This window comes from Phocoena sinus, chromosome 6 (assembly GCF_008692025.1).
Source record: "Phocoena sinus isolate mPhoSin1 chromosome 6, mPhoSin1.pri, whole genome shotgun sequence".
NCBI classification, from domain to species: Eukaryota; Metazoa; Chordata; class Mammalia; order Artiodactyla; family Phocoenidae; genus Phocoena; species Phocoena sinus.
This window is the reverse complement of record NC_045768.1, coordinates 11,588,216-11,613,564: the sequence shown is the minus strand read 5'-3', so window position 1 is coordinate 11,613,564 and position 25,349 is coordinate 11,588,216. Positions and strand designations below refer to the sequence as shown.

Genomic DNA, 25,349 nt, shown 5'->3' with positions numbered 1-25,349 from the left:
GAACTAGTATTTATCAAGCACTCTACTAGGTACCAATAGCCATGGTAGGTGTTTTCATGCCCAGCACTGTATTAAAATTTCAGAACAAGTGGGCCAGGCAGAGACAGTTATCCCCACTATACAGATGAGAAAAGTGAGCCTCAGCCCCATCTCACACAGATAGTACAGCAAGGGGCAGAGGCTAAAGCCAAGCACAAGTCGGTCTTACTCCAAAGTCTGTGCTATTCCATTAATTCTTACTGCTGCCAGGATTTCTCAGACCAGCAAATTAGATTTGTCCACGATACTGGTTTATTTTTTTCCACAACTTAATATATCTCCATTATTGCCTCCTTTCATTCCTTGCTTTTCTGTTTCTTACTTGAGAACATGGTTGTACCTTGACCTCGGTTGGCTTTAATTGCTTCTTCTGCATCCGATTTTCCCCTCAAAGAGCCTGGTTCTCCATGGGGGAGTGGGGACTGTGCTAGTTACGCGGAGCTCCAAGCTGGGGCCGGCTATGACCCCAGCGGCCCAGGTCTTTGCTCCCTCTGTCTCTCCTGACATCTTATGGGCCGAGTATTAAGTCGGAAAGTTAAGAGGTGAGCATTACAATTCTAAGCAGCTTTTTGTCAGACAAAAGGATCAATTTTCATTATATGAGTGGCTACTTAACTACATGCTATAATGGCTTTGTTGAGCATCCTGAGAACAAACTATCAAGTCCTCAGGATGACATTCTTGGAGTAAAAAAGTACAATTTAAAAACAAAAAGGTCCATTTCTACTATCTGCCAAATAAAGCTCAGGAGGAGTCTTGCACTCACAGTGCACTCCAGCCCCCTCCCTGCCTGGTTAATCCCAGTACCTCCGCATTGTGAATGGAAACACACAGGAGCAAAGATTTTTGCATTTTCCTATCTATTTGTAATACTCATCTTCCTCCAAACACATTTTTTTTTTTTGCCCGAAGTGAAACTGTCTTTGTTTTCCCTAAAAAACAATTAGTTTTAACACACCACACACACACACACACACACACACACACACACACACGCAATTAATGCAGCTGAACACTAAAGAAGGTTACAAGATTTGAGCTCAAAGTAAATGTGTATTTATAATATTAGGTGGTCATTCAATAAAGATTATTTCTATCCATATATGTTCATGCACGTATGCCTGTATATGTATGTATCCATAGAGTATTTTCAAAGAAGGGTTTTCTCCCCCATACTTCTGGCAGTTTAGGTTTAAAGGTCAGATTTAAACTATCATCATGTTTCACAATGCAATCTGTGCAGTGCTGGGTAATGAAATGGTTCAGTAAAGGTGCTCGTGGAAATTCTTTTAATTAGGTCTAAGGCTTTTCAGTTGTCAACATGAATAAACCAAGAACCAGTCTCTTGCAAACACAAGGCACAAAATACAAATGTAAGTTACCTTTGAAAAGAGAGATACACTCTTGTAAAAGGAAAGTTATAAAGCATGTTTTTTACAACATATACTTCAATTAAAAAAAAAAAATACCAGCATCTTTCAACAACAAAATGGACTGCAGATCAACAATAAAGCAGTTACTCTATTGCTAATGAACCAGGACACTAATGCTTGCTTCTAATGAAAAGTATTTGGAGGAAGACTAAAATTTTTCATACCTAAAAATTTTTATCAGGAGACTGACTTTCTTCATGAGCAAAAGCCACCTCTCCATTTAACTATCATTAATCCTACAGATCAGCGGTCTTTCACTCAGACATGTGAATGTCCCATAATGACTCCTGCAAATTGAATGATATCAATGAAAAATGCACTAGAATGCACTTTTGCCTTTAGCATTATCTGAGGCCCAAAAGATGAGCATATCACAGTAGGAACATCATCAAGACTCCTGCTTTTCAAAGCTGTGTTGACACACTAAACTATTTAGATTTGGAATTTTCAGCTGTCAGCTCAAAGCTGAATCTAGGGATTGAAATTCACAAGATGAAAACTGCAAGAAAATGGTAGGTTGCTTTGGGAAGTTGGATTGTATTTGCATTGAGCTTGATGGAAAAAGCAAAACTAAATAAATGATTTCAATCACCACCAATAGTTCATATTCAGATGGATACAAAGGTGTTCATAAAAGCCGATCAGCTGGCCTGAGACCTGACGTGGAATGGGACAACCCAAATGGAGCAATGGCTGCATGTAACGAACATGTATAATAAATCCATGCATCGATCAACCAATGAATGTATGTCTAGCAAACCCTGAGTTCAGATTCTGACTCAGCTACTTGCTATTAGCTGGATGTCTTTAGGCATCTTATTTTCTTCTCTTCATTTAACAAAAAAGGGGTAAAGTACCTCCCCTTCCCCTCAGGATTATTATGTAGATTGAATGTCAAGATTTTCAAAGCCTCTCACACAGTACCTGGCACACAGCAGGAGCCTAATAGATGCTGATTATTCTTCCACATTAACCCAACTCCAAAGCCAAAACTACCCAAGCCATTATTTTAGCATAAAAAAGAATAATGGGCTCACAATTAACATTTTCTGGGGCATCAATGACTGAAATGTCACTCATTATGCTAAGCCTAGTGGGTTTATCTAGTGACCCAAACTTATGTGTATTTGGGAGTTAATGAAGTGCTTGGTGTTTACAAAGATAAAAGCAGGATTCGGCTCAGCAACAATCCTGGGCTGAATGGATATAGATTTCCAGGCTTAGGGATGTAGCCAGGCCGGATCCATGGTGGATCACATGGATACATCCACACAGAGTGAGATATCTCCCAAGGGGATCTGGGCATCTCCACCTCCTCAGGGGAGAAAAAAAAAACAAAACAAAACAGGAAGGGGGGTGGTGGGAAGTGTGTATAATAGATGTGTTTCACAGTGTCCCTGCTGTGATGAACAACTTGATCCACTTACAGTTCCAAACACATGATGCATAAAAGAGCTGACAGAAATTCAATTCTTGCAAAGAAAAGCATCTGCTCTCTAGTGGGAACGGCCAAATATTAAGCAGTTTTAAGGCAGGGCAAAGACCTAGAGGAGCACACTTCATTATCTAGATAGCCAGAGTCAAAAACGCAGATCACAAATGAATGAAGAAGTAGCCGAGATTCCAAGCATTAATTACCCAGAGTAAAACGATTCAAGTTAAATCTTTGTTACGACAAATATTAAACCCAGCTGTGTTTATGTAGCAGTTGTGAAAAAGAAGGAAAAAAAGAAATCCGTGTATAATATCTGTGAGCTCTGCCAGTTAATTGAATTCGCTGGCAGCACTTCCTCTATCAGGAGCCAAACATCCTCAAGGATAAAATGTAGCTTTTAAACAGACCTGGGGAAAACGGAATCAAGAAATTTCAACCAATAAAACACAACTCTTAACTGGTATAAAAGTAAAGTAAAATTCAGTAATGAATGGAAGGAAGTCTCTTAAACATTTACTGCATTCCAGAGCTTGGAGTTGCGGTTTATTGCTGAGGTCTCTTCTGATGTCCCACAGTGCTTCTGCTCCAGCATCTTTAATGAAGTCCCATAAACTCCCATAAAATACTCGATTGTTGACAAATCCTACACACACACACTCAGGGCAAGGCACACTGGATCATGATGCTCCTTTCCTTCCTACATGAAATTTAGAAGTCACGGAGTGGACACTGTCATGGAGAGTGGTCCAACACAGAAGAGAGACCTACAGACAATCCCCTAAAGCATGAGGGACGAATGACTGGATAATGGTGATAGGTGATACTGAAAAGAATTCTCTTCAGCAAACTGTCCCCTGACCCAAGTCCAATATCAGATTTGGGGTGGGGAGAGCTTGGCTAGATTCTAGGAACCAGAGAAGCAACAAGAGGTTGGGTCCAACATTCCACCCTTAGTCTAGTCATTACCTGACCTAACTACCTTAGTTGATTCCCCACTGCCCAAAATATGAAGTCCAGACTTGTTTTTATGACAGAAGACCATTTCCCATCTGGTCCTTCCCATCTACTTCTTTGGTCTCATCTTTTGTCCCTCCCAAACACACACCCTGTGCTCCAGCTGGACTAAACTATTTTTCCCTGCCCAAACGCATTATACTTTTTTTGTTCACACCTCCAGCCTCAATGCATTCCATTCCCGCTCCCAGTATGCTCATCTCTCCTTTTCCAGGAACAGTGACTGTTTCTTGTACATCTTTATGTTCCTATGGTCCAAGACACTGAGCACACCTCCAGAAAACTTTGGCTGGATAAATAACCTCCAATCCTGAACTGGCTACTGATCTGCCCTTTGGGGACACTCTGAATGGTTCCTGTGGATGGAAACAAAGCTGCTGGTATAAGTGGGTAGGAGAGCGGCAAGAGATGTGCCAGGAGAGGCAGGCAGAGACTAGATTATAAAAGGCCATATTATGGAGCTTGAATTTTACTCAGAAGAAAATGAGGAACCATTAAAGGGTTTTAAGTTGAACAGTGACATTCATGTTCCAGATTATGCCTTCATTTACAGCAACAGAGAATGGTCTGGGATTGCAGAAGTGGGGGCAATACTGGCAGCCCAGCCTTCTGTTACTTCTTTTACTAACCAGCCAGTGACCTCACTGGGAATAAGGTGCATGTCTTAATCATCTCTGCATCCATTATACCCAAAACAAAGCCTGACACATAGTAGGTGCTCAGGGAATGCCTGTTTTGGTTTCTTTTGTCTTTTCTGGCTTTACTGAGGTCTAATTGACAAATAAAATTATACATATTTGAAGTGCACAAGGTGATGATTTGATAAATGTATATATTTTGAAATAATCATCACAATTAAGTTAATTAACATATTCATCACTTCACATAGTTACTTTTTCTTTGTATGTGATAAGGACACTTAAGATCTACTCTCTTAGCAAATTTCAAGCATGCAATAGAGTATTACTAACTACAGTCACCATAATGTACATTAGATCCTTGGAACTTATTCATGTTATAGTTTGTAACCTTTGACCAACATTTCCCCATAGGAAATACCTGTTGAATGAATAAACATTCTATTAGAGAATACTAACAATACATGTTTTACCGTGGCAGAAGGATCAATTCCACAAGGGTACTAAGTCTACAAGGCCTATACACATAAAGAGTTACATAAGATACTCAAGACAATCAGAGCCCGCCCATCTCCCCACTCGGCATTTTTCTTCCTATTGGGATTTTAAGAATGGGTTTTTTGCAAGGTTTACTATTAGTTCAGACATTTCCCGGGCCAGACTACTAAGCCAGACAGCCTGTGATGTCTGCTCCCTTGCTTCTGGGATTAAATGCATTGTTGACTCACAAGGTAGGATGGCACACCAGCACCTAGGAGGCCCTGTAGCAGCATCCCTAGGGTCTGAAGTTTCCGGGCCTTTGGAAAAAACATGGCATAGAGAAGCTCCAGCCAACAAAGCTGTTAGCAATGGCCTAACAAAGCAAGGCCATCTCTGAGCAGACTGCTCTCTCTCCAACCAGCATTCTAAGCGGGGGTACTCCAGAGAAGAGGCAGCAAGCAGACTCCGGGCTTATTTTTTGTTTTTTGGTTTTTTTTGCGGTACACGGGCCTCTCACTGTTGTGGCCTCTTCCACTGCGGAGCACAGGCTCCGGACACGCAGGCTCAGCGGCCATGGCTCACGGGCCCAGCCGCTCCGCAGCACGTGGGATCTCCCCGGACCGGGGCACGAACCCGTGTCCCCTGCATCAGCAGGCGGACTCTCAACCACTGCGCCACCAGGGAAGCCCTAGACTCCGGGCTTATTTGAATCTGGGCCCTCCTGAACCAAAGTTTTGCCTTTGGACTCCCACAGACAGTCACCTACATGGTATAGCCCAATTTTAATGTGATTTGAACCAGTCCTGAGGTCACAATTAAACAAGATGCTGTCATTCACTCAGTGAAAATTTACTGAGTACATGCTATATATTTAACTCAGGGGTAGATACAAACGTAAAGAAGGAAGAGTTTTTAGTCCCTACCCTAGAGGGGTTGGAAGAGAGGACACAAGAAGCCAAAAATAATTCCGATATAACATGACGAGCGCTGTAACAGAAGGATGTACCATGTGCTTTGAGAATACAAAAGATAGAGCAATCAACTACTGAGGGAGGGTCAAGGAAGACTTTACTCTAGAAAGACCAGAAAACTGATTGGAGTTAGAAGAGACTGAAGACAGGAATGTAATTAGGAAGCCATTGTCCATTTTCCAGTTTCACAGCACAGAAGAGAAGTACAGGGTCCAAGTGACTGCTGGGCCTCACACAGGTGACTGGGATAGCTACACATGCATATAGTTTCCAACAAAAAAAAAATTATATGAATTTTAAACAATTTTTCAAGAATAAGTGCTAACTTTCATGTTACTGATAAAAGTGAAAACTGGTATAATCTTTTGGGGGAGGTGGTGGTATTTAAAAGTATGTATCAAAAGCCTTAAATTTTTATATGATTCAGAAATTCTATTTCCAGCAATTCATGGAATTCAAGTAAGTGATATAGAGATTTAGTTACAAACATGTCCATCATACTGCTGTTTAAAAGAATGCAAGGGCTTCCCTGGTGGCGCAGTGGTTGAGAGTCCGCCTGCCCATGCAGGGGACACCGGTTTGTGCCCCGGTCTGGGAGGATCCCACATGCCGCGGAGCGGCTGGGCCTGTGAGCCATGGCTGCTGAGCCTACGTGTCCGGAGCCTGTGCTCCGCAACGGGAGAGGCCACAACAGTGAGAGGCCCGTGTACCGCAAAAAAAAAAAGAAAAAAAAAAAGAATGCAAAACTTGAGGGACTTCCCTGGTGGCTCAGTGGTTAAGAATCTGCCTGCTAATGCAGGGGACATGGGTTCGAGCCCTGGTCTGGGAAGATCCCACATGCCGCAGAGAAACTAAGCCTGGTGCGCCACAACTACTGAGCCTGTGCTCTGGAGCCTGTAAGCCACAACTACTGAAGCCCAAGTGCCTAGAGCTGTGCTCCACAACAAGAGAAGCCACTGCAATGAGAAGCCCGCACACCGCAACAAAGAGTAGCCCCCGCTCGCTGCAACTAGAGAAAGCCCGTGCGCAGCAACGAAGGCCCAACACAGCCAAAAACAAATAAATAAAGAAATTTATTTTTAAAAAAAAGAATGCAAAACTTGAAATTATCAGGCCGAATATATTATGGTGTATTATCCATACAATGAAATGGTAGCTCACACATTAAAAGGTATGAATTTTAATGATTAAAATGGTCACAATATATCAATAGTTTTCCTTTTTTTTTTTACTGTGTTGCAGAGTAATGAACGTATTATATTTTGTAAACCAGTATGATATGTATATTATGTATATTTAAGAGTTTCATGAATTGATGCTTACCCATATTATTTGAGATATACTCTGATATTCCTTGTTCAACTCCATTAAAAAAAAAAGCTTGCTGTGACCCACTAAGTTGATTTTATGGTTTCACTAATGGGTGACTACTTGCAATTTGAAGAAATCCATTTTTAGGGTGTAAAGTAAAATCCCAATGGCATTTAGTAATCATGACCAAAGAGTCAAAATGCTTGGCACTCAATTTACCCAGTAAATTGTAGCTGTAATGTACACTGAATTTCTCCTGTCTTTTTTAAAAAGGGAACTCTGATCTTTGCAGATCTTTGCTCTTCCAGATACCTGTACAAAGTGAAGAGTCAAATGTTGAATAAATGAGTTTTCCAAGATCTAGAGTTCAAAGCAGATTGCATATTTTGCTCACTCTTTCATTCATTCACTCATTCCACAAACACTCATTGAATGCCCCAGTGAGTCATGCATTGTGCCAGGGCTGTGTTCACAACCATGTAAAGCCCAAATGCTTAGGAGGGGAAAGAGTTATTATATAGTACATGGTATAAAAGTAGTATGGGAAAAATGTTATGAAATCCCAGTGCCGAGCTGTGGAAGCATCACAGAAGTGACAGGTGAGGAGTGCCCTATAGAGCAAATAGGTTTAGCCAAGTAGAGAAGGAACGGTATCCTAACCAGAGGGAATAGCACGGAAAGAAGCAGAGAGATGTGAAAGAGCATGAGGCCTTGGGGAATGGGATCACTCTCCTAGTGGCTGGGAAACGGGGTATGAGTACTGAAGTGATGCAAGATGAGGCTGAGAGGTTGCCTGGGGTCAGCGTCCAGCTTGTGAAGAAGCTTGGATGCAGCATAGAAGGACTGGAAACTACTCTGGCCTGGGGCACTGCAGGTGCTCTGTAAACAGTATCTTTCTTCCCTTGCCTTCTCCCCCTTCTCACACCAAGGAAGACTGCTCAAGATGGTTTCTCTCTCTTCACATGGTTAGAAACCTCTTGGATATCCCTCAAAAATTCCACCAAGGAAGAACAAGAAGTTTAAGTGATTTAAAACGCATCATTAAGTCATCTGTGATCTTTTTAAAACCAAAGTATATGGAGAAGAAAGAGAAACTACAGTCCTGAAGACATACAAACCATAAAGCCAAAAGCCAAGATTCAAGTGCTTCAGGAAAGAGGAGGAAAGATGAGTTTTCCATCATAAAACTAGTAATAATCGTATCACAGAAAATTTAGAAAATGAGAGAAAAAAATGTTAACTCATAACTTTACTATCCTAATATACCACTGTTGATAATTTGGAAGTTCTTTTAAAAATCTTACTTCTGAGTATCTGGCTGTTTTTCTTAATTGTAGTCATGGTAGATATATCATTCAATATTCTGCTTTTTCCACTGAATTGTATCCTTAGCATTTCCTGTGTTGCCCACATTCTTCATAGCAATCATTTTTAGTGACTGTGTATGGTACACTCCATTGAATAGCAGTGGAATAGATCACCTTAAACAGTCCCCTTAATTTTGGATATTAAGGTTGTTCCCAACTTCAGTTAACATAAACAATGCTATTTGGTTAGGTGGCTTTCTCCATTTAGAAGGATTTGCCAGAAAAAAACCCTTAAAAGTAGAATTATTGAGTCAAAAGGTAATACGTATTTTAAGGTCCTATTACATATATCACCACATAAGAAAGTCTGATTTAGAAGAGCACTGATCAGGTTACAGAAAGCACGAAGTAAAAGAAAGGAGAGTGTAAGCAGATGGTAAAGATCTCCACATACACGTGCATACACAAAAACCTGTGAGTTTCAGGCCAAAGAATATTAGAAAGGGCCCCGACTGAGCTCTGGGAAATCAGTGATGAGGTGTGGTATGTTCACCTCACTGGAAGCCTGGAAGCGTCTGAGCTCTCTTTTGCCAAGCTTTTAAAAAGCTCTACAAATTTTACCCGTTGGCTAAACAGTGTATACTTAACACTCTTGAAGGAACAAGAGATGTTCTTTAAATTTTAAGAGAGAAACAGATGAAGAGTGCTTGGTTAAATGGCTGCGGAGGAAGGGACATTATGTTTCTGTTCAAAGCATCCACATGGGCTTGAGATAAACATCAGCAACGAAGACCCAATGCAGCCAAAAATAAATAAATAATAAATTTATTTAAAAAAAATGAAGTCTGTAAACAGGCCTTTACACCAATAAAAGATGGACTATTCTTGCCATATTCCTTCCCCCAAATCCACAGCTAGGGAACAATACAATATTGTCAGTGAAAGCAGTACATTGCAAGTTTCATGGAACCCAGCAAAGTACAACAGTATTAACCTTGCCAACTCTTTTTTTTTTTTAATGGTACAAAAAGCTAACTAAGATTACAAAATTTAAGACTAAATTGTCTAGGTAACTAGTAGAAAGCCAGAGCCACCCTGCCTCCAAAGTTACCCCTTAACCCATGTTCATAAATCATGTGAAAATCAGCAGAGTTGTTCTGAAAGCTAATCAATATTAGAACTTCCTTTTTAAAATTAATTTCCAAGTCCTCTTCCTTTTTAAAATTTACTTTATCAAGTCATAACTAATATACAATAGAATGCATATATTTTAAAAGTACAGTTCAATGAGTTTTGACAAATATATACATCTGTGTAACCATCACCACAATCAAGAAATAGAACATTTCCTTCACCTCAGAATGTTCCTTCCTGCCCTTTTCAATCAGTTCCTGCCTTCTCCATCCCAGGCCGAGGCAACCACTGGCCTGCTTTCACCCACTCTCTTTTAGATTTTAAGTACATGAAATCATATAGTACATTCTCATGTGTCTGGCTTTTTTTGCTCAGTGTAATATATTCAAGATTCATCCATGTTGTTTTGTGTATCACAAGTATGTTACAATGAATAATGACTCATGTAGTAAAAAGTAGGGATAAAATATAGTGTTTCTCCATCTATCAGCTGATGGACATTAGGTATTGTTTACTGTGAATAAAGCTGCTATAAACACTCGTGTACAAACCTGTTTGGATATATATTTTCATTTCTCTTGGATAAATACCCAGGAGTGGGGTTATTGGGTTATATTGCTGGTGTACATTTAACTTCAGAGAAAACTGCCCAACTGTTTTCCAAAGTGGTTTTCTGTTTTATGCTCCCAATACCAGTGATGAAAGTTTCAGATCAGTTGTTCCACATCCTTCCTAACACTTGTTATTGTCAGTCTTTAAAAAAAAATTTTTTTAAGTCAGGTATGACTTACATATAGTAAAATTTACCACTTTTGGTGGCTAGTTTTATGAATTTTGAAAGATGCACATAGCCATGTAACCATCCCCACAATCAAGATACAGAACAGCTCCGTCACCCCAAATCCCCTCACACCCCTTGATAGTCAGCTGCTCCTCCCAGCCCTACTCCGGACAACCGCTCATCCGAGTTCTCGCTCAACAGTCTTGCCTATTCCAAAACGTCAAATAAATGGATTATTTCACTTAGCATAATGTGAGATTCATCCATTTTGTTGGATAGATCAGTACTTAGTTTCTTTTGATTGCCAAGTAGTATTCCATTTTACAGGCACACCACTGTCCCTCACCAGTTGAAGGACATCTGGAATGTTTCCAGTTTTTGGCAATTATGAACAAAGCTGCTAAAAACATTCACGTACATGTGTCTGCGTGTACATAAGTTTTCATCTTCTTGCGTGTATACCTAAGACTGAAATTACTTGGTCACAGAGTAAACATTTGTTTAAGATACTCATTTATAAGAAATGCAGTCTTTTTATTTTAGCCATACCAGTGGGTATACAGCAGTACCTTCCTTGTGGTATCAATTTACACCCTCATGGAACATCTTTCCCTGTGCTTACTGGCTATTGTTTTTCTTTTTTCTCTCCAAATCCTTCCTTTAATGTCAGGTAGTGCTTCAACCTAAACACACACAGGATACATACCGTAGAGAAAACGGACCTGAGGGCATCCGAGTCATGGACGGTGTGGTAGGTAAAAACCTTGGCCCAATGCAAAGGAGCAGTCAAGGGCCTGGAAGAAGGATGGTACTCTCTTTCCCCTCTCCATTTCTCTTTCCTACTGGGCTTAAACTAAAGTTTGTGGAAGAGAAAGAGCTTTCAATTAGTGGAACCAATGAGGCCCCAGGGCCTTGGAGGGTAGATTTGGTTGTACAGTATTACAAAATATATTTAAGAAAAAAAAAGCCCAGGCCTCCCAGCAGCCCAAGTGTCAGCTGGTCCAGTGGCCCGACCTCTATATGTAGGTGTTGGACCGGGAAGGGGGAGAGAGTGATTGCTGGACACTGGTGCCAGTTCATGATGGAGCAGCATAAGATTTTCCCTGCTCTGTGAACGTGCACATAAACATAGCCCCCTGCCCTCAGCCCTGCTCTGCTGCAAGGAAGCCACTCAGAGTAAGTGACAGCTGGGCACAAAGCGTTCAGTAAGACCAGTTATGGGGTCTAGTGCAGTGAAGTCAGTCATTCATTTAGGACCTATTTTCACACAGGGGCAAGGAAAAACCAGAAACTTCTATCTCACCCTTTAAACTGGGACATTCCAACCTACACAATTACCTGTAACGTGTCTCAGCTCAAAACAGGCCTTAGCGTCTGCTGAGGTCTGAAGCATGGAAAACATACAGTGCAGCTCTTCTCTTGGTCCAAGATCTAGCTTTCGGCAAGAGTGTTGCCGAAGATTTCTAACTGAGAGGCAGAAGCATCTGCGGTGAGGAAGGCAGCTATTGAAGGAATTCCAGGAGCCTGAGGCTGAGTTTGCAGAGCTGAGTGCTATCAGTTTCCTTTTCTACTGGTATCTTCTTCCTTCAGAGCAAACTTCCTCCTTAGGACCTCAGAGGTAAGCATGGCAGGGTCTTCCTCCTTCAATAAACTCCAGTTCAGGTCTTGGCTCTGCTTCACTTGGTGGAAGTCCTTTAGGATACCCATCATATCTGCAAAGCTGCTGGCCTTGGACAGAGAGACGCAGTCATCTTCTTCAGACGAGCTGCAGGTAGCTTTGTGTTCTGGTTTGCAACATTCAGGGCTGGCAGAACAAAGCAGGGGGACTGATGGAAGCTCAGGGACCTGTACCTTGGTCTCCTTGGTGATGTCACTAATGACAAAGGAAGTTGTAGAGTGGAATGAGGATCCAAAACAAGGTAAGGGAGAAGAGACATTTGAACTTCCTGCATCAGCTGACACTATTTTAGCAATCTGGCTGCGCAGGTGGCTCAGCTCATCCTGCAGCTCTTTGGTGCAGCCAAGGGCTGGCAGGGCTGGCTTCTTCAAGGCCAGAAGCCTCTCCTGCGACCCACGCAGTTTGGGCACTGAGGCATTGTGCTGAATGACGATCAGAGGGCTGGGCTTGCAGGTGTGCCTCAGGGGGCGTGTATGGCTCCTGACCAGGACATAAGTCTCCTCTACATCTGCAGGAATCCAGACGATGTCAGCCAGAGTAGGGACTGGCAGTACATGCCTCAGACACAGGTCAGAGATGTTGGGCAGGGTCTCAAAGGATGCCCGGGGACATGGCTTCAGGGGTAGGTCGGTCCCGATTCTTCTCACTATACTTTGAGCAGCCCCACGCGGCTTGTTTTGTCAGATTGGGATGGTTACATTGGCCTCCATTCCTGACATTTCAACTGGCTCCTGCACTTGAAGCACAAGGCAAGCCACAGGGCAGCTCTGGAGGCTTGGAATGGCAGGAGGCGTGAAGCCTTCGTATCAGGCCATTTTAAGAAACATCAGACTTATCTTCCTCAGGGCCCCTCCTGCCACAGCCTTATTGGCCATTTGAATATCTTTTATTGTTGAGTGTCTCTTCAAGTCTTTTGCCTACTTTTTAATTGGGCTGCTGTCTTATTATTCAGTTTAAGGGTTCTTTATATATTCTGGGGAAAAAGTCCTTTTGCAGATATAAGTATCAAGAATATTTTCTCTCAGTCTGTGGCTTGCCCCTTCATTTGTAAAACGGTGACTTTTTATTTTTTTGGCTGCATTGGGTATTCGTTGCTGCGCGCGGGCTTTCTCTAGTTGTGGTGAGTGGGGGCTACTCTCTGTTGCGGTGTGCGGGCTTCATTGCAGTGGCTTCTCTTCTGGCGGAGCACAGGCTCTAGGCGCGCGAGCTTCGGTAGTTGTGGCACATGGGCTCAGTAGTTGTGGCTCGAGGGCTCTAGAGCTTAGGCTCAGTAGTTGTGGTGCATGCGCTTAGTTGCTCCGTGGCATGTGGGATCTTCCAGGACCAGGGCTCGAACCCATGCCCCCTGCACTGGCAGGCAGATTCTTAACCACTGCGCCACCAGGTAAGTCCCTGTGCTTTATGTCTTAACTAAGAAAACTATGCTTACCTTAAGTTCATGAAGATTTTCTCCTATCTTTTCTTCTATTCATTTTATAGTCTTTGCCTCTAAGTTCAGGTCTATAATCCATTTTGGGCTAATACTTGAAAGAGGTAAAAGTCAACACTCATTTTTTTTCCATATAGATATCCAGTTCTTCCAGTAGCATTTGTTGAAGAAAACTATCCTTCCTCAATTGAATTACTTTGGCATGTTTGTTGAAGGTCAATTAACCATTTATGTGTGGGCCTAATTCTGAACTATTTATTCTGTTCTATTGAACTCTATGTTTACCTACAATGTTGATCTACATTTACTATAACTTTACTGGAAGTCTTAAAAGTAGGTAATACAAGTCCTACAACTTTGTTCTTTTTCAACATTGTTTTGGCTATTCTAGATCTTTCGCATATTCATGTGCATGTTAGAATCAGCTCAAGTTGTTTTTTTTTTTAAGCCATCTGGAATTTGGGCTGGGATTATATTGAATCTATAGATCAATTTAGGAAAAATTAACATCTTAAAAATATTGAGTCTTCCAATCCAAAAAGTGGAGTATCTCTCCATTTGTTTAGGTCTTTTAAATTATTTTCTGAGAAATGTTTTATAGCTTTCAGTATACAAATCTTGCACATATTTTGTTAAATGTATTCCTAAGTATTCTGTGTTTTGTATGCTATTTAAAATGGTACTTTAAAATATTTCATTTTTCAATTGCTCATTACTAGTATATAGAAGTACATTTGGTTTTTATATACTAACCTTATCCTGTACCTTTGCTAAATTTGTTTATGCAAATTTATGCAAATGTTTATGAGACCCCCTTTGGATTTTCCATATACATGATCATGTTGTCTGAATAAAAACAATTTTTCTTCCTTCTTTCTAACCTTTAGGGCTTTTATTTCTTTTCCTTGTCTTAGTGAGTGGTTAGAACCTCCAGTACAATGCTGAATAGAAATGGGAAGAGCTAACGTCCTTTTTTTGTTCTCATTCTCAAGGGGAAAGCATTCAGTCTTTCACCACGAAGTATGTTGGCTGTAAGTTCTTCCTAGATGCTCTTTATCACTATGAGGATACCTAGGTTTGCTAAGAGCTTTTATCAAGGACAGATGTTGAATTTTTCCTAAAATACTTTTTTGGCTTATGTTTTGATATAGTTTTCCTTTTTTAGTCTGTTGATATGGTAAATTACACTGATTTTCAAATATTTAACCAACCTGTACACATTTGATCATGATGTATTATCCTTTCTATATTGCTGGATTCAATTTGCTAATATTTTGTTAAAGGTTTTTACATCTATATTTATTAGCTATATTGATCAATATTTTTTTTTCTTGTAAATTCTTTGTTTGATTTTCATGTCAGGGTAATGCTGACCTCATAAAATAAGGTGGAAGGTGTTCCTTTCCTCTCTATTTTCTTAAAAAGTTAGTGTAAGATGTACCCTAAAATATATGATAGAACTAATCCGTGAAGCTATCTGGGTCTGGAGTTTTCTTTGTGGGAAAGTTTTAATTAATTACAAATTCAAATTTCTTTAATAGAAACAGTACTATTTTTCAACTTTCTATTCCTTCTTCAGAAACTTTATGTTATCTGTGTATTTCAAGGCATTTGTTCATTTCAATCAATTTGTCAAAATTATAGGCATCAAATTGTTCCTAATACTCCCTTAATTCCTTTTTTCTGTTTCTCTTTTTCAAAAATTATACATTTTGGAATATTCTTAGATTCACGGAAAAGTTGCAAAGATAGTAGAGAGAGCGCCCAGATACTCCTCAACGCAGTTTCAGTTTCCCATATCTTACATTACCATGGTGCATTTGTCAAAACTAAGAAACGGACACTGGTACATTATTATTAACTAAACTCCAAACTTTATTGTGATTTCACCCGTTTTTCCATTAATGCGTCTTTTCTATCCTAGAATTCAACCCAGAATTCCAATTAAAAAAAAAATTTTTGGGGGGGGCAGGGCTGCACTGCGCGGCATGCAGTATCTTAGTTCCCCGACCAGGGATTGAATCCGTGCCCCCTGCAGTGGAAGCACCGAGTCTTAACCACTGGACTGCCAATGAAGTCCCTGACCTTGATAGTTTTGAGAAGTACTGGTCAGGTATTTGATAGAACATCCCTAAATTTGAGTTTATCTGAAGGTTCTGTCATGATTTTACTGGGTTTCTGGAAAGAATAACACAAAAGTGACATATCCTCCTCATCACGTCATATCAAGTTTACAGTGATATTCACATGACATCACTTGGTTAAGGTAGTTTCTGCCATTTCTCCACTAAAGTTACTCTTTTTCCCTTTATATACACTAGTTTTGGAAGTGAGACACTAAGTCCAGCCCACACTCAAGTGGTGTGTGTGTGTGTGTGTGGGGCTGCGGACACAGCGATTAAGCTCCTTCTCCTAGACAGGACAATATCTACAGATATTAATTTGAAATTCTTTTATAAGGAAGATTTGTCTCTTCTCCCCTACCAATTCTCTTCATTAGTGTTTGTATGGTATATCTTCTCTACCCTTTTACTTTTCATCTGACTCTTTAAAGTGGAATTCTTGTAGACAGCATATAATTGGGTCTTACTTTTAAAATATAATTTAATAATCTCCAATAAGTGGAGTATTTAGACCATGTACATTTAATGTAATAATCACTATAGTTGGGTAAATCTATCATCTTGCTAACTTTTCTATTTGTTCCATCTGTGTTTGGTTCCTTTATCCTTCCCGCCTCCAAAATCTTTTGGATCTTCAATCTTGGTTTATTAGCTATATACCACTTTTTTTTTTTCCTTAGCAGCTCTTCTAAGGTTTACAATATACATTTTAAAAAATTTTATTTATTTTTGGCTGCGTTGGATCTTCATTGCTGTGCACGGGCTTTCTCTAGTTGTGTCGAGCGGGGGCTGTTCTTCGTTGCAGTGTGCAGGCTTCTTCTCACTGTGGTGGCTTCTCTTGTTGCGGAGCACAGGCTCTAGGCGCACAGGCTCAGTAGTTGTGGCTCATGGGCTCTAGAGCACAGGCTAAGTAGTCGTGGCACATGGGCTTAGTTGCTCTGTGGCATGTGGTATCTTCCCAGACCAGGGCTCGAACCTGTGTCCCCTGCACTGGCAGGCGGATTCTTAACCACTGTGACACGAGGGAAATCCTACAATATACATTTTTAACTTAATAGTCTACTTTCAAATAATATTATAACAGTTTACATATAATTTAAGAACCTTAAAACAGTATACTTCCATTCTCCCCCTGTCCTTTGTCCTACTGTTGTCATACATTTTACTTCTACGTATAGCACATAATACACTGATATTATTTACTTTAAATACTCATTTATCTTTTTTTTTTTTGCGGTACGCAGGCCTCTCACTGTTGTGGCCTCTCCCGTCGCGGAGCACAGGCTCCGGGCGCGCAGGCTCAGCGGCCATGGCTCACGGGCCCAGCCGCTCCGTGGCATGTGGGATCTTCCCTGACTGGGGCACGAACCTGTGTCCCCTGCATCGGCAGGCGGACTCTCAACCACTGCGCCACCAGGGAAGCCCTTGCCTTTATTTTTGAAGGATATTTACACTGGATATGGATTTCGAGGTTGAAGAAAATTTTCCTTCATTACTTTAAAAGTGTCATTCCATTATCTTCTGGTTCATGTTGTTTCTTACAAGAAGTCTTCCGTAATCACTTTTTTCTTTTACATAATGTGTCTTTCTTCTTTAGCTAATTTTAAACTTTTCTTTGTATCACTTGTTTTGAGTAATTATCATGATGCACCTTTGTGTGGTTTTGTTTGAGTCTATTATGCTCGAGGTTCATTCAGCTTCCTGGAACTGAGTTGATTGTTTTCATCAAAACTGAAAAAAAATTGTCTATAATCTCATTAAATATTTTTTCTGTCTCTCTCTACCCTCCTCTCCTTCTAGGATTCTAATTACATGTATGTTAGTCCTCTTGATATTGTGCTATGGGTCCTCGAGGTTCTGTCAACCTTTTTCAGTCTTTTTCCTTTCTATGCTTCATAATGGATAGTTTTTATTGCTATGTCTTCGAGTTCATTGATCATTTGTGCTGTAGTGTCTAATATCCTTTTAATCCTATCAGTGAAATTTTCATTCCAGGTATTACATCTTTCACCTCTAGATATTCCCTTTCATTCATTCTTTTTATATCTTCCATTTCTCTCCTCATTTAGTTCTAGTCTTCCTTTAAATTCATGAGCATACTGATAACTTTTATAATGTCTATCTTAAGGTTCTCATCTGCTAATTCCATCATATTGTCATTTTTGAGTTTGTTTCTGTTAACTAATTTTTCTCTTGGTTACGGGTTACATTTTTCCTGATTCTCAACATGTCTAGTATTTTTTTTTAACATCTTTATTAGAGTATAATTGCTTTACAATGGTGTGTTAGTTTCTGCTTTATAACAAAGTGAATCAGTTATACATATGTCCCCATATCTCTTCCCTATTGCATCTCCCTCCCTCCCACACTCCCTATCCCACCCCTCTAGGTGGTCACAAAGCACTGAACTGACCTCCCGCTGCTATGCAGCTGCTTCCCACTAGCTAGCTACTTTACGTTTGGTAGTGTATATATGTCCATGCCACTCTCTCACTTTGTCACAGCTTACCCTTCCCCTTCCCCGTATCCTCCGGTCCATTCTCTAGTAGGTCTGCATCTTTATTCCCGTCTTGCCCCTAGGTTTTTCTGACCTGTTTTTTTAGATTCCATATATATGTGTTAGCATACGGTATTTGTTTTTCTTTCTGACTTACTTCATTCTGTATGACAGTCTCTAGGTCCATCGACCTCACTACAAATAACTCAGTTTCGTTCTTTTTTATGGCTGAGTAATAGTCTGTTGTATATATGTGCCACATCTTCTTTATCCAGTCATCTGTTGATGGACACTTAGGTTGCTTCCATGTCCTGGCTATTGTAAATAGAGCTGCAATGAACATTGTGGTACATGACTCTTTTTGAATTTTGGTTTTCTCAGGGTATATGCCCAGTAGTGGGATTGCTGGGTTGTATGGTAGTTCTATTTTTAGTTTTTTAAGGAACCTCCATACTGTTCTCCAAAGTGGCTGTATCAATTTACATTCCCACCTGTCTAGTATTTTTTTTGATAGGATGCTAGATATTGTGAACGTTACATTGTTGGGTGTCAGATTTTTTGTCTTTTTTAAAAGAGGGTTGAAGTTTACTTTGACAGGTTAATTTTCCTGTATATCAGGTTGATCCTGATAAGGCTTAAAAAGAAATGGTTTTGTTTAAAAGTTTTTACTGAAGTTTAACATACATACATAAAAGTACACATATCATTTGTGTACAGCTTGATAAATTCTTGCCCACGTACTTGGCACTCAGATCAAAAGCCAGCACATTACCAGTATCACAGAAGATCTGTCTTGTGTTCCTCAAGGCTTGATTTTAAGCTGTGTTAGGGCAGGCCTAAAATCATCTTTACCCTAGAGCTAATTTAGACTACTACACCAAGGCATGGCCTCTGTGGGTCTCTAACGACTGCCTGAGTGATCAACAAGGTCTTACTCCGGCCAGCTGGAGCTTGCATGGCTCCTACCCTTAGGAGCTCCCCTCTACACACGGGCAGATCAGCCTACAGACTCAATTCAGATTTTTGCTGAGTAGCTCCCTCCTATCTGGTACTCTGACCGACACATTTAAACCACCTCTCCCTCAAACTCAGATCTCTACCCCCTTGATTCAGCAAGATGGTGTGCTTTGCTGGGGAGTCCCCTCTGGCAACAGGGTCCAGAAAATGCCTCAAGGCAGAAAGCCAGGGGGATCACAGGCCTCATCTCAATTGCTTCCTTTCTCTCAGGGATTATATTCCTGCACTGCTTGTTGTCCAATACGTGAAAACAGCTGTTTTCATATTTGCCCAGAGTTTTATTTGTAAATGGAGGGAGGAGAAATTCAGTTCCAATTATTCCATCATGGCTAGAAGCAGAACAAAGGCCTCTTTTAATAAAATTTCCAGCATGGATGCCATGTTTTGCAAGATTTCATCTACCAAAATAACCCAATCCACATGTCCCTTCCATCCTTCCATCTATCTATTCAGTGGCTGCTACATCCCTCGGAAACAAAGGGGAATAAAACTTGATTCCTGCCCTCAAAGAACTCACAATTAAAAGAGAAAGCCAGAAATGTGTAATAAATTATACCGCTGGATGGTAAGTATAATTTTATAAGCAATAGAAGGGTTTGAGAGGACAAAGAGAAAGGTACGGTCAAATCTACTTGGAGAGGTCAGGGAAGGTTTTTACAGACTTAGGTTTAGCCTAAGTTTTGAAAAATGAGTTTCATTTTTCATTAGTGATTGACAGATGGGGTAGGACATTTGGGACAAAAGAAACTGTATGCAAAGTATAAAGTCATGAAACAACGTGTAGGCTTGGGAGAACTACTAATTCCAAACACCTATAACATAGGGTTTGAAGCAGGGACAGGAAAGAGCTAAAGTTATGGGGAAAAAATGGGAGGATCCTATCATAAAGGAGGGCCCTGCATGCCACGCTAACCATCATCTGCATCCGTAATTCATCATCATTGACTACCACCTACAGAGCTCATAGGATAACTGCTTTATACATATTATATTCATTACATTTAATTCACACAACCACATATTGTAAGGAAACTAAGGCTCAGAGAGCTTACATAATTTTGCCCAAGATCACATGATTAGTAAGTGAAGAAGCCAGAATTTAAACAAAGGTCTGATTCCAAAGCCAACAAAAGGAACTTGCCTCTAATCTTTAGGCACTGGGAAGTTATAGAAGGATGTTTTTGTCTTCAGAACTTGTTTTTCGTTTTAAAAATTATATTGATTGATGAAATGGTTTTCAGTAGGAAGAAATAAAGTTAAATTTATGTTTTGGAAAGGGCTCTCTAGTACATGAGGAAGAAGGGCTGGAGTCTGAAGAACCAGTTCAGAGGCTGCTGGAAACAGTACAGGCGAGAAATAAGAGCTTGGACTAGGTGGTGTTTAGGAGGGATGGAGACAAGGATTTGGGAAAGTTTAAGAAGCAGAATCTGTCAGATGCAGTAAACAAGTAGCTTTGGCAAAAGGGGAGATTGTGAGGTCAACTGTGGACATGCTGATACACTGAAAGGACCTGGTTCTGTACCACGAGCAGAGGATGCAAAGGTGTACCGGACAAGATTTCCCCTCTCAAGGACTTGACAGCTCATGTAGCCTCAACGAAGGCAAGCACCTTTCAACACTAGATGGTGTGGACATCATCAGCGCCCCCTGCTTCAGCCCCAACAGACACTGGCTCTGCTGTCACAGGCCCAGCATCCAGATCTGGGACTTGAAGGGCAAGGTCATGGTAGATGAACTGAAGCAACGAGTTATCAGTACCAGCAGCAAGGCACGGCTGCCCCAGTGTGACTCTCTGGCTTCGTCTGCTGTTGGCCAGACTCTGTTTGCTGGCTACACGGACAATCTGGAACGAGTGTCGCAGGTGACCATAGACACCCACTAGAGATACATGGCAGAGCTTTAAAAATAAAAGACTGGCTTTCTGAGTTAAAAAAAAAAATCAAATCTATGAATTCCACTGAAACACAGTAAGTACTATATGGACCATATTCCCTCCTCACTACTATCTTGGAATCTTTGATGAGTCTAAAGCCCCAGTCTGGAAACAACTGCTGTGGAACATTCTCAACCCTCCACAAACCAGCTTGCAAATGGGAGGTCCTTTTCATGTGGGCTGAGAACTGTTCGGACATGGAGGGAACCAACTGTCCTCTAACTCTGGCTGTAATTATTGACAATGATTTTATTAAGAACAAATGCAGCACCATTTATCCAACACTGACAAGTGAGCACGGTGTCAAGCACCTGATGAACACCCCCATCTTATTTACCTGCCACAACGATCTAATGACAGGCCTAGCAGTCCTCTTTTGAGGATGGGAAACTGAAGCTCAGAGAGGGAAAATAACTTGCTCAAGTTTCCTTGGTTCCCTGAGGCTACCTCACTGATCACCTGAAAGGCATCTTGGAATGTGCCATCTTCAGGAAGCCTTCATTACCCTCTCCCTGGGCTCCTCTGTGCCTGATTCCTATTTTCTTTGTGGCCCCTGTTACGCTATACCCTGAGATATATGTGATTCACATGTCTGTTTCCGCCACTGGAATATGCTCTTTGAAGGAAAAGGACTAGATCTGCTTCATCTTTGCTATTTGATGCCCAGCCCTGGCTCAGAGCACTGCATATGGGATAGTCAGTCCACTCCATGGTTTCTGAGCCATCAGTCACTCATCTTGGGCTGCCTGGGGCCCCTGGCCATTCCTTGTACTTCAAATACCCCAGGCTCACTTGCCACATTTATTCAGCACTTGCAAGGTCCATACCTAAGACACCCATAACTTAAAGGGAGAACTTTTCCACTGAAAGGGAACCGGAATAGAAAGCTCAAATTCCTTGGACCAAAAAGAACTCAAATTACAGCCCAGAGGCCCTGAGACACCAACCACGTACCCTGTCCTGACATGATCAACAGCAAACCTCATAGGGTCTGGCACTTTTATTTTTCCTACGCTGTCATCTCTCTCTGCCTCAGAGTGGGATCGTGTACACGGATTGGAGGCAGCATGGGCTGGGTGTCATCCAGACTAGGCTCCAATCACAGCTCTGCCCCCACCAGCCTTATGATCTGTGGCAAGACACGTGCTCCCTGAGGTTCTTTTCTCCCTCACCTACTCCATGGGGCTAGGATGCCAACTGAGTGAGACCCCGAATGCAGAAGGCACCTAGGGGGTGGCGGGGCTCGGGGGTCTGTGGAGTGACAGAGCTGGGTTCACTTCTTGGCTCCCCCTCTTTTTAGCTCTGTGAGGTAAAGTGAGGATAAGAGAAATACCTTCCTCAGAGTTGTGTGAAGAGTAAATGGGAAGTCAGTGATGAGTGTTTAACACATAGAAGTCAATGAATTGTAACCACTGTTTAATTATGGCACAAAGGACACATCCTTACAGAACACAAAGGATCCCCCAAAATCTCACAGTGAGTTAAGAGCAGAGGAGTCTGAAACCCTGCTGCAAACCATTCACCAACAAGCAGCAATCTCTCCCAGACAACTAACCCCCAAGTGCCACTGGGACTCCTGGCAGTAATGCAGCGGCAGTGGCCACCTGCCACCACGCAAGCCCAGCCGCGCATCAGCACACACGGCCAGGAACACCCACTCCTTCCAGTCTGTAAGCCAGTGTGACTTTACAGACTTTCTCGCAAGCAGAGTTTTGGAGGCCAAACCACAAACATCAGAACTGTACTGCCCAGGGAGCCCCGACCCTCCTCATCCGTGTGAACAACGGGGGAGGCTGGGTCTACGTCGCACAGCCACCCACAAGGCAGCTCTGAGTGGCAACATGAGGCAGGTGTGTGGTCAGATGGCAGTGTGGCAAATGTGGCAGCCAGCTGCTTTTCGCTAAATAGGCCCACCTTCTGTCTAGACCTGAGGTAACTAAGAAAGATTTAGGGCACGTGGAGCCACATTCAGAGCGCTGGCAGTAGACACCCTGCTGCGTGGGAAACAGCTGCGTTTCATGATGGCACAGGAAAAAAAACGTAGGTCTGAAGTGCCCCAAATTGCTCACACTGAAGCCCTTCCACCCGCCTTCAGTGGGGTTACCCCGGGAGGCTGTCCTGCTCTCTGGACACGGCAATGGCAATGAGGATGGCAAGACCCCCAGGCTCCACAGAAAGAGGGGCCGTCTAGACCCTGGGGTCACTTCAGATGAGGGTTATGAGAGCAAAACAAGACTAAAAAAATGAACCACCTCCCAACTTCCTTCACTGAGACAAAGGTTCCAGAGGTAACAGAAACCAACCGCGGTTCTTAGGCTACAGGAAAACCACAGCTGTATCCATCCCTTCTCCTCCCCAAAGGCATGTTCACGTCCACTGCATGAGCTCCCGGGAGTCAGAACTCAAGGGCTCATTACCCACCACGTCATTTGGGAGGCTCTGGAGGTCATCAAAGGGGGTTTCCAGGGTGTTGGTGTCCACATTCAGAATCACGACATCATCCAGGGCCATGTTTCTGACTTTCTGCAAGTAAGAAAAAAATCCAGAAGAGAAAATCATTGAAGCCCCAGACATTTCTCTGGCTTTCTCTGGGAAAGGGGAGTAGGGAAGAAAAGTGACATTTGACAAAGGTATACTCCGTGGCAGGCTCAGTGCCAGGCAGTTCACATGTGTGAGGCCATTTAACTGTGACAAAAACTCTGTGAGCTTGTATGGTCATCCCCAAGCCCCAGGAGTAGAAAGGGTTTCAGAGACTAAGTTAACATGCCCTAGGTCACACAGCTAGGGGGAGAGATCTTTACACCCCAACATGATTTCTTTTCCTATATTTTCAAATTAAAAAAGAAGAAGAAGAAGAAGAAGAAGAAGAAGCTGAAGTCTAAACCTCTGGCTCCAGGAACTCTGATATACAGCTAAGGTCTTATGACAGCCCCATTCAATCCATCCCCTCTCATTTACCAAAGACTACTTGCCCATCTCTGTCGGCTCTTGGCATTTTGGGGTATGGAATACGTTGTACAGCCTAGTGTTAACACATTAACATTTCTCTTTAACATTAAGTAGAAAGGTCACACTTTCAAACTGGTTCCATTTTCCATAGAAATCCAGCTAGTGAATCACGGCTCCGAGGCTCTGGCCGTAACTCGTTATTCTACTGGTACAGTAGTAGGAAGGGTAAGGGAGACTTGTGCCTACTAGGTGCTCGTGTTTGGTGAGAGGATGAAGGTACAGTATGGAGAAAAGAAGAGCCCACCATCTGGGAGCAACTGTCCATCGTCTGTAGAAGTATAAGACTGTATGTAAGCTAGTTTTCAATCACACTGTTTACCCACCGCTAGAATCCATCTCTACTTCCCTCCTGCCTACCTACCACTTCCAATCTCATTCAATCCTCTTACCCCATCATATATCAAAGCTCATTTCTTTAGAGTCTAGAACTTTCATTTTGTCCTGATTAAGCAGAAATACCCATTTGCTAATGCCCTGGAAATGGACAACAATTAAAGTGTAGTAGATGCCTACTAGTGCTTGCTCTATGTTTTACTTACTAATTCTCATTTAATTCTTATCAAATCCTGCAAAGTGCACACTATTACCTTCATTTTAGGTAACTTGAGGAAAATGAGGTTCAGAGAGGTGAGGTGAGGTGCGTGGCAGAGGTAACGCAGCACCGGCCACCTCCACAGCTCATATTCTTGCACTGCACCTCAACCTCTTCGTCATCAGACACCCCCAGTGAAACTGACCTCTGCCATCCTTGTTGCTCTGAGCCCTAGTACCCCTTTGCCTGCCTGCCTCCCCCTGCTGGCTCCAGGAGCCCCCTCCCTCAGGGGCTCATCAGTTTGGTTCAGCACCGCATAATAACCAGCACCCAACAAAATGATTGGCACGGGCTTCCCTGGTGGCGCAGTGGTTAAGAGTCTGCCTGCCCATGCAGGGGGCACGGGTTCGTGTCCCGGTCCGGGAAGATCCCACATGCCGCAGAGCGGCTGGGCCTGTGAGCCATGGCCGCTGAGCCTGCGCGTCCGGAGCCTGTGCTCCGCAACGGGAGAGGCCACAACAGTGAGAGGCCCGCGTACCGCAAAAGAAAAAAAGAAAAAATGATTGGCACTTGGTAAGGGCTCATTAA

The 25,349-nt window shown here is 42.1% G+C and overlaps 2 protein-coding genes across 10 annotated transcripts in view; both read right to left on the bottom strand.

The window, feature by feature from the left end:
- DENND1A (DENN domain containing 1A) overlaps nucleotides 1–25,349 on the bottom strand; it is a 540,688-nt gene that overhangs the window by 156,670 nt on the left and 358,669 nt on the right. For all 9 annotated transcript variants that reach the window (XM_032634249.1, XM_032634244.1, XM_032634240.1 and 6 more), the window contains one exon: nucleotides 23,642–23,743. In XM_032634249.1, the coding sequence (XP_032490140.1) occupies nucleotides 23,642–23,743 (102 nt within the window). The remainder of the gene's footprint in view (nucleotides 1–23,641; nucleotides 23,744–25,349) is intronic.
- On the bottom strand, nucleotides 12,098–13,061 carry LOC116755202 (mitochondrial fission regulator 1-like). The gene is given in 1 exon segment (XM_032634250.1): nucleotides 12,098–13,061. A coding segment is annotated over 1 exon segment (843 nt). The 5' UTR covers nucleotides 12,941–13,061.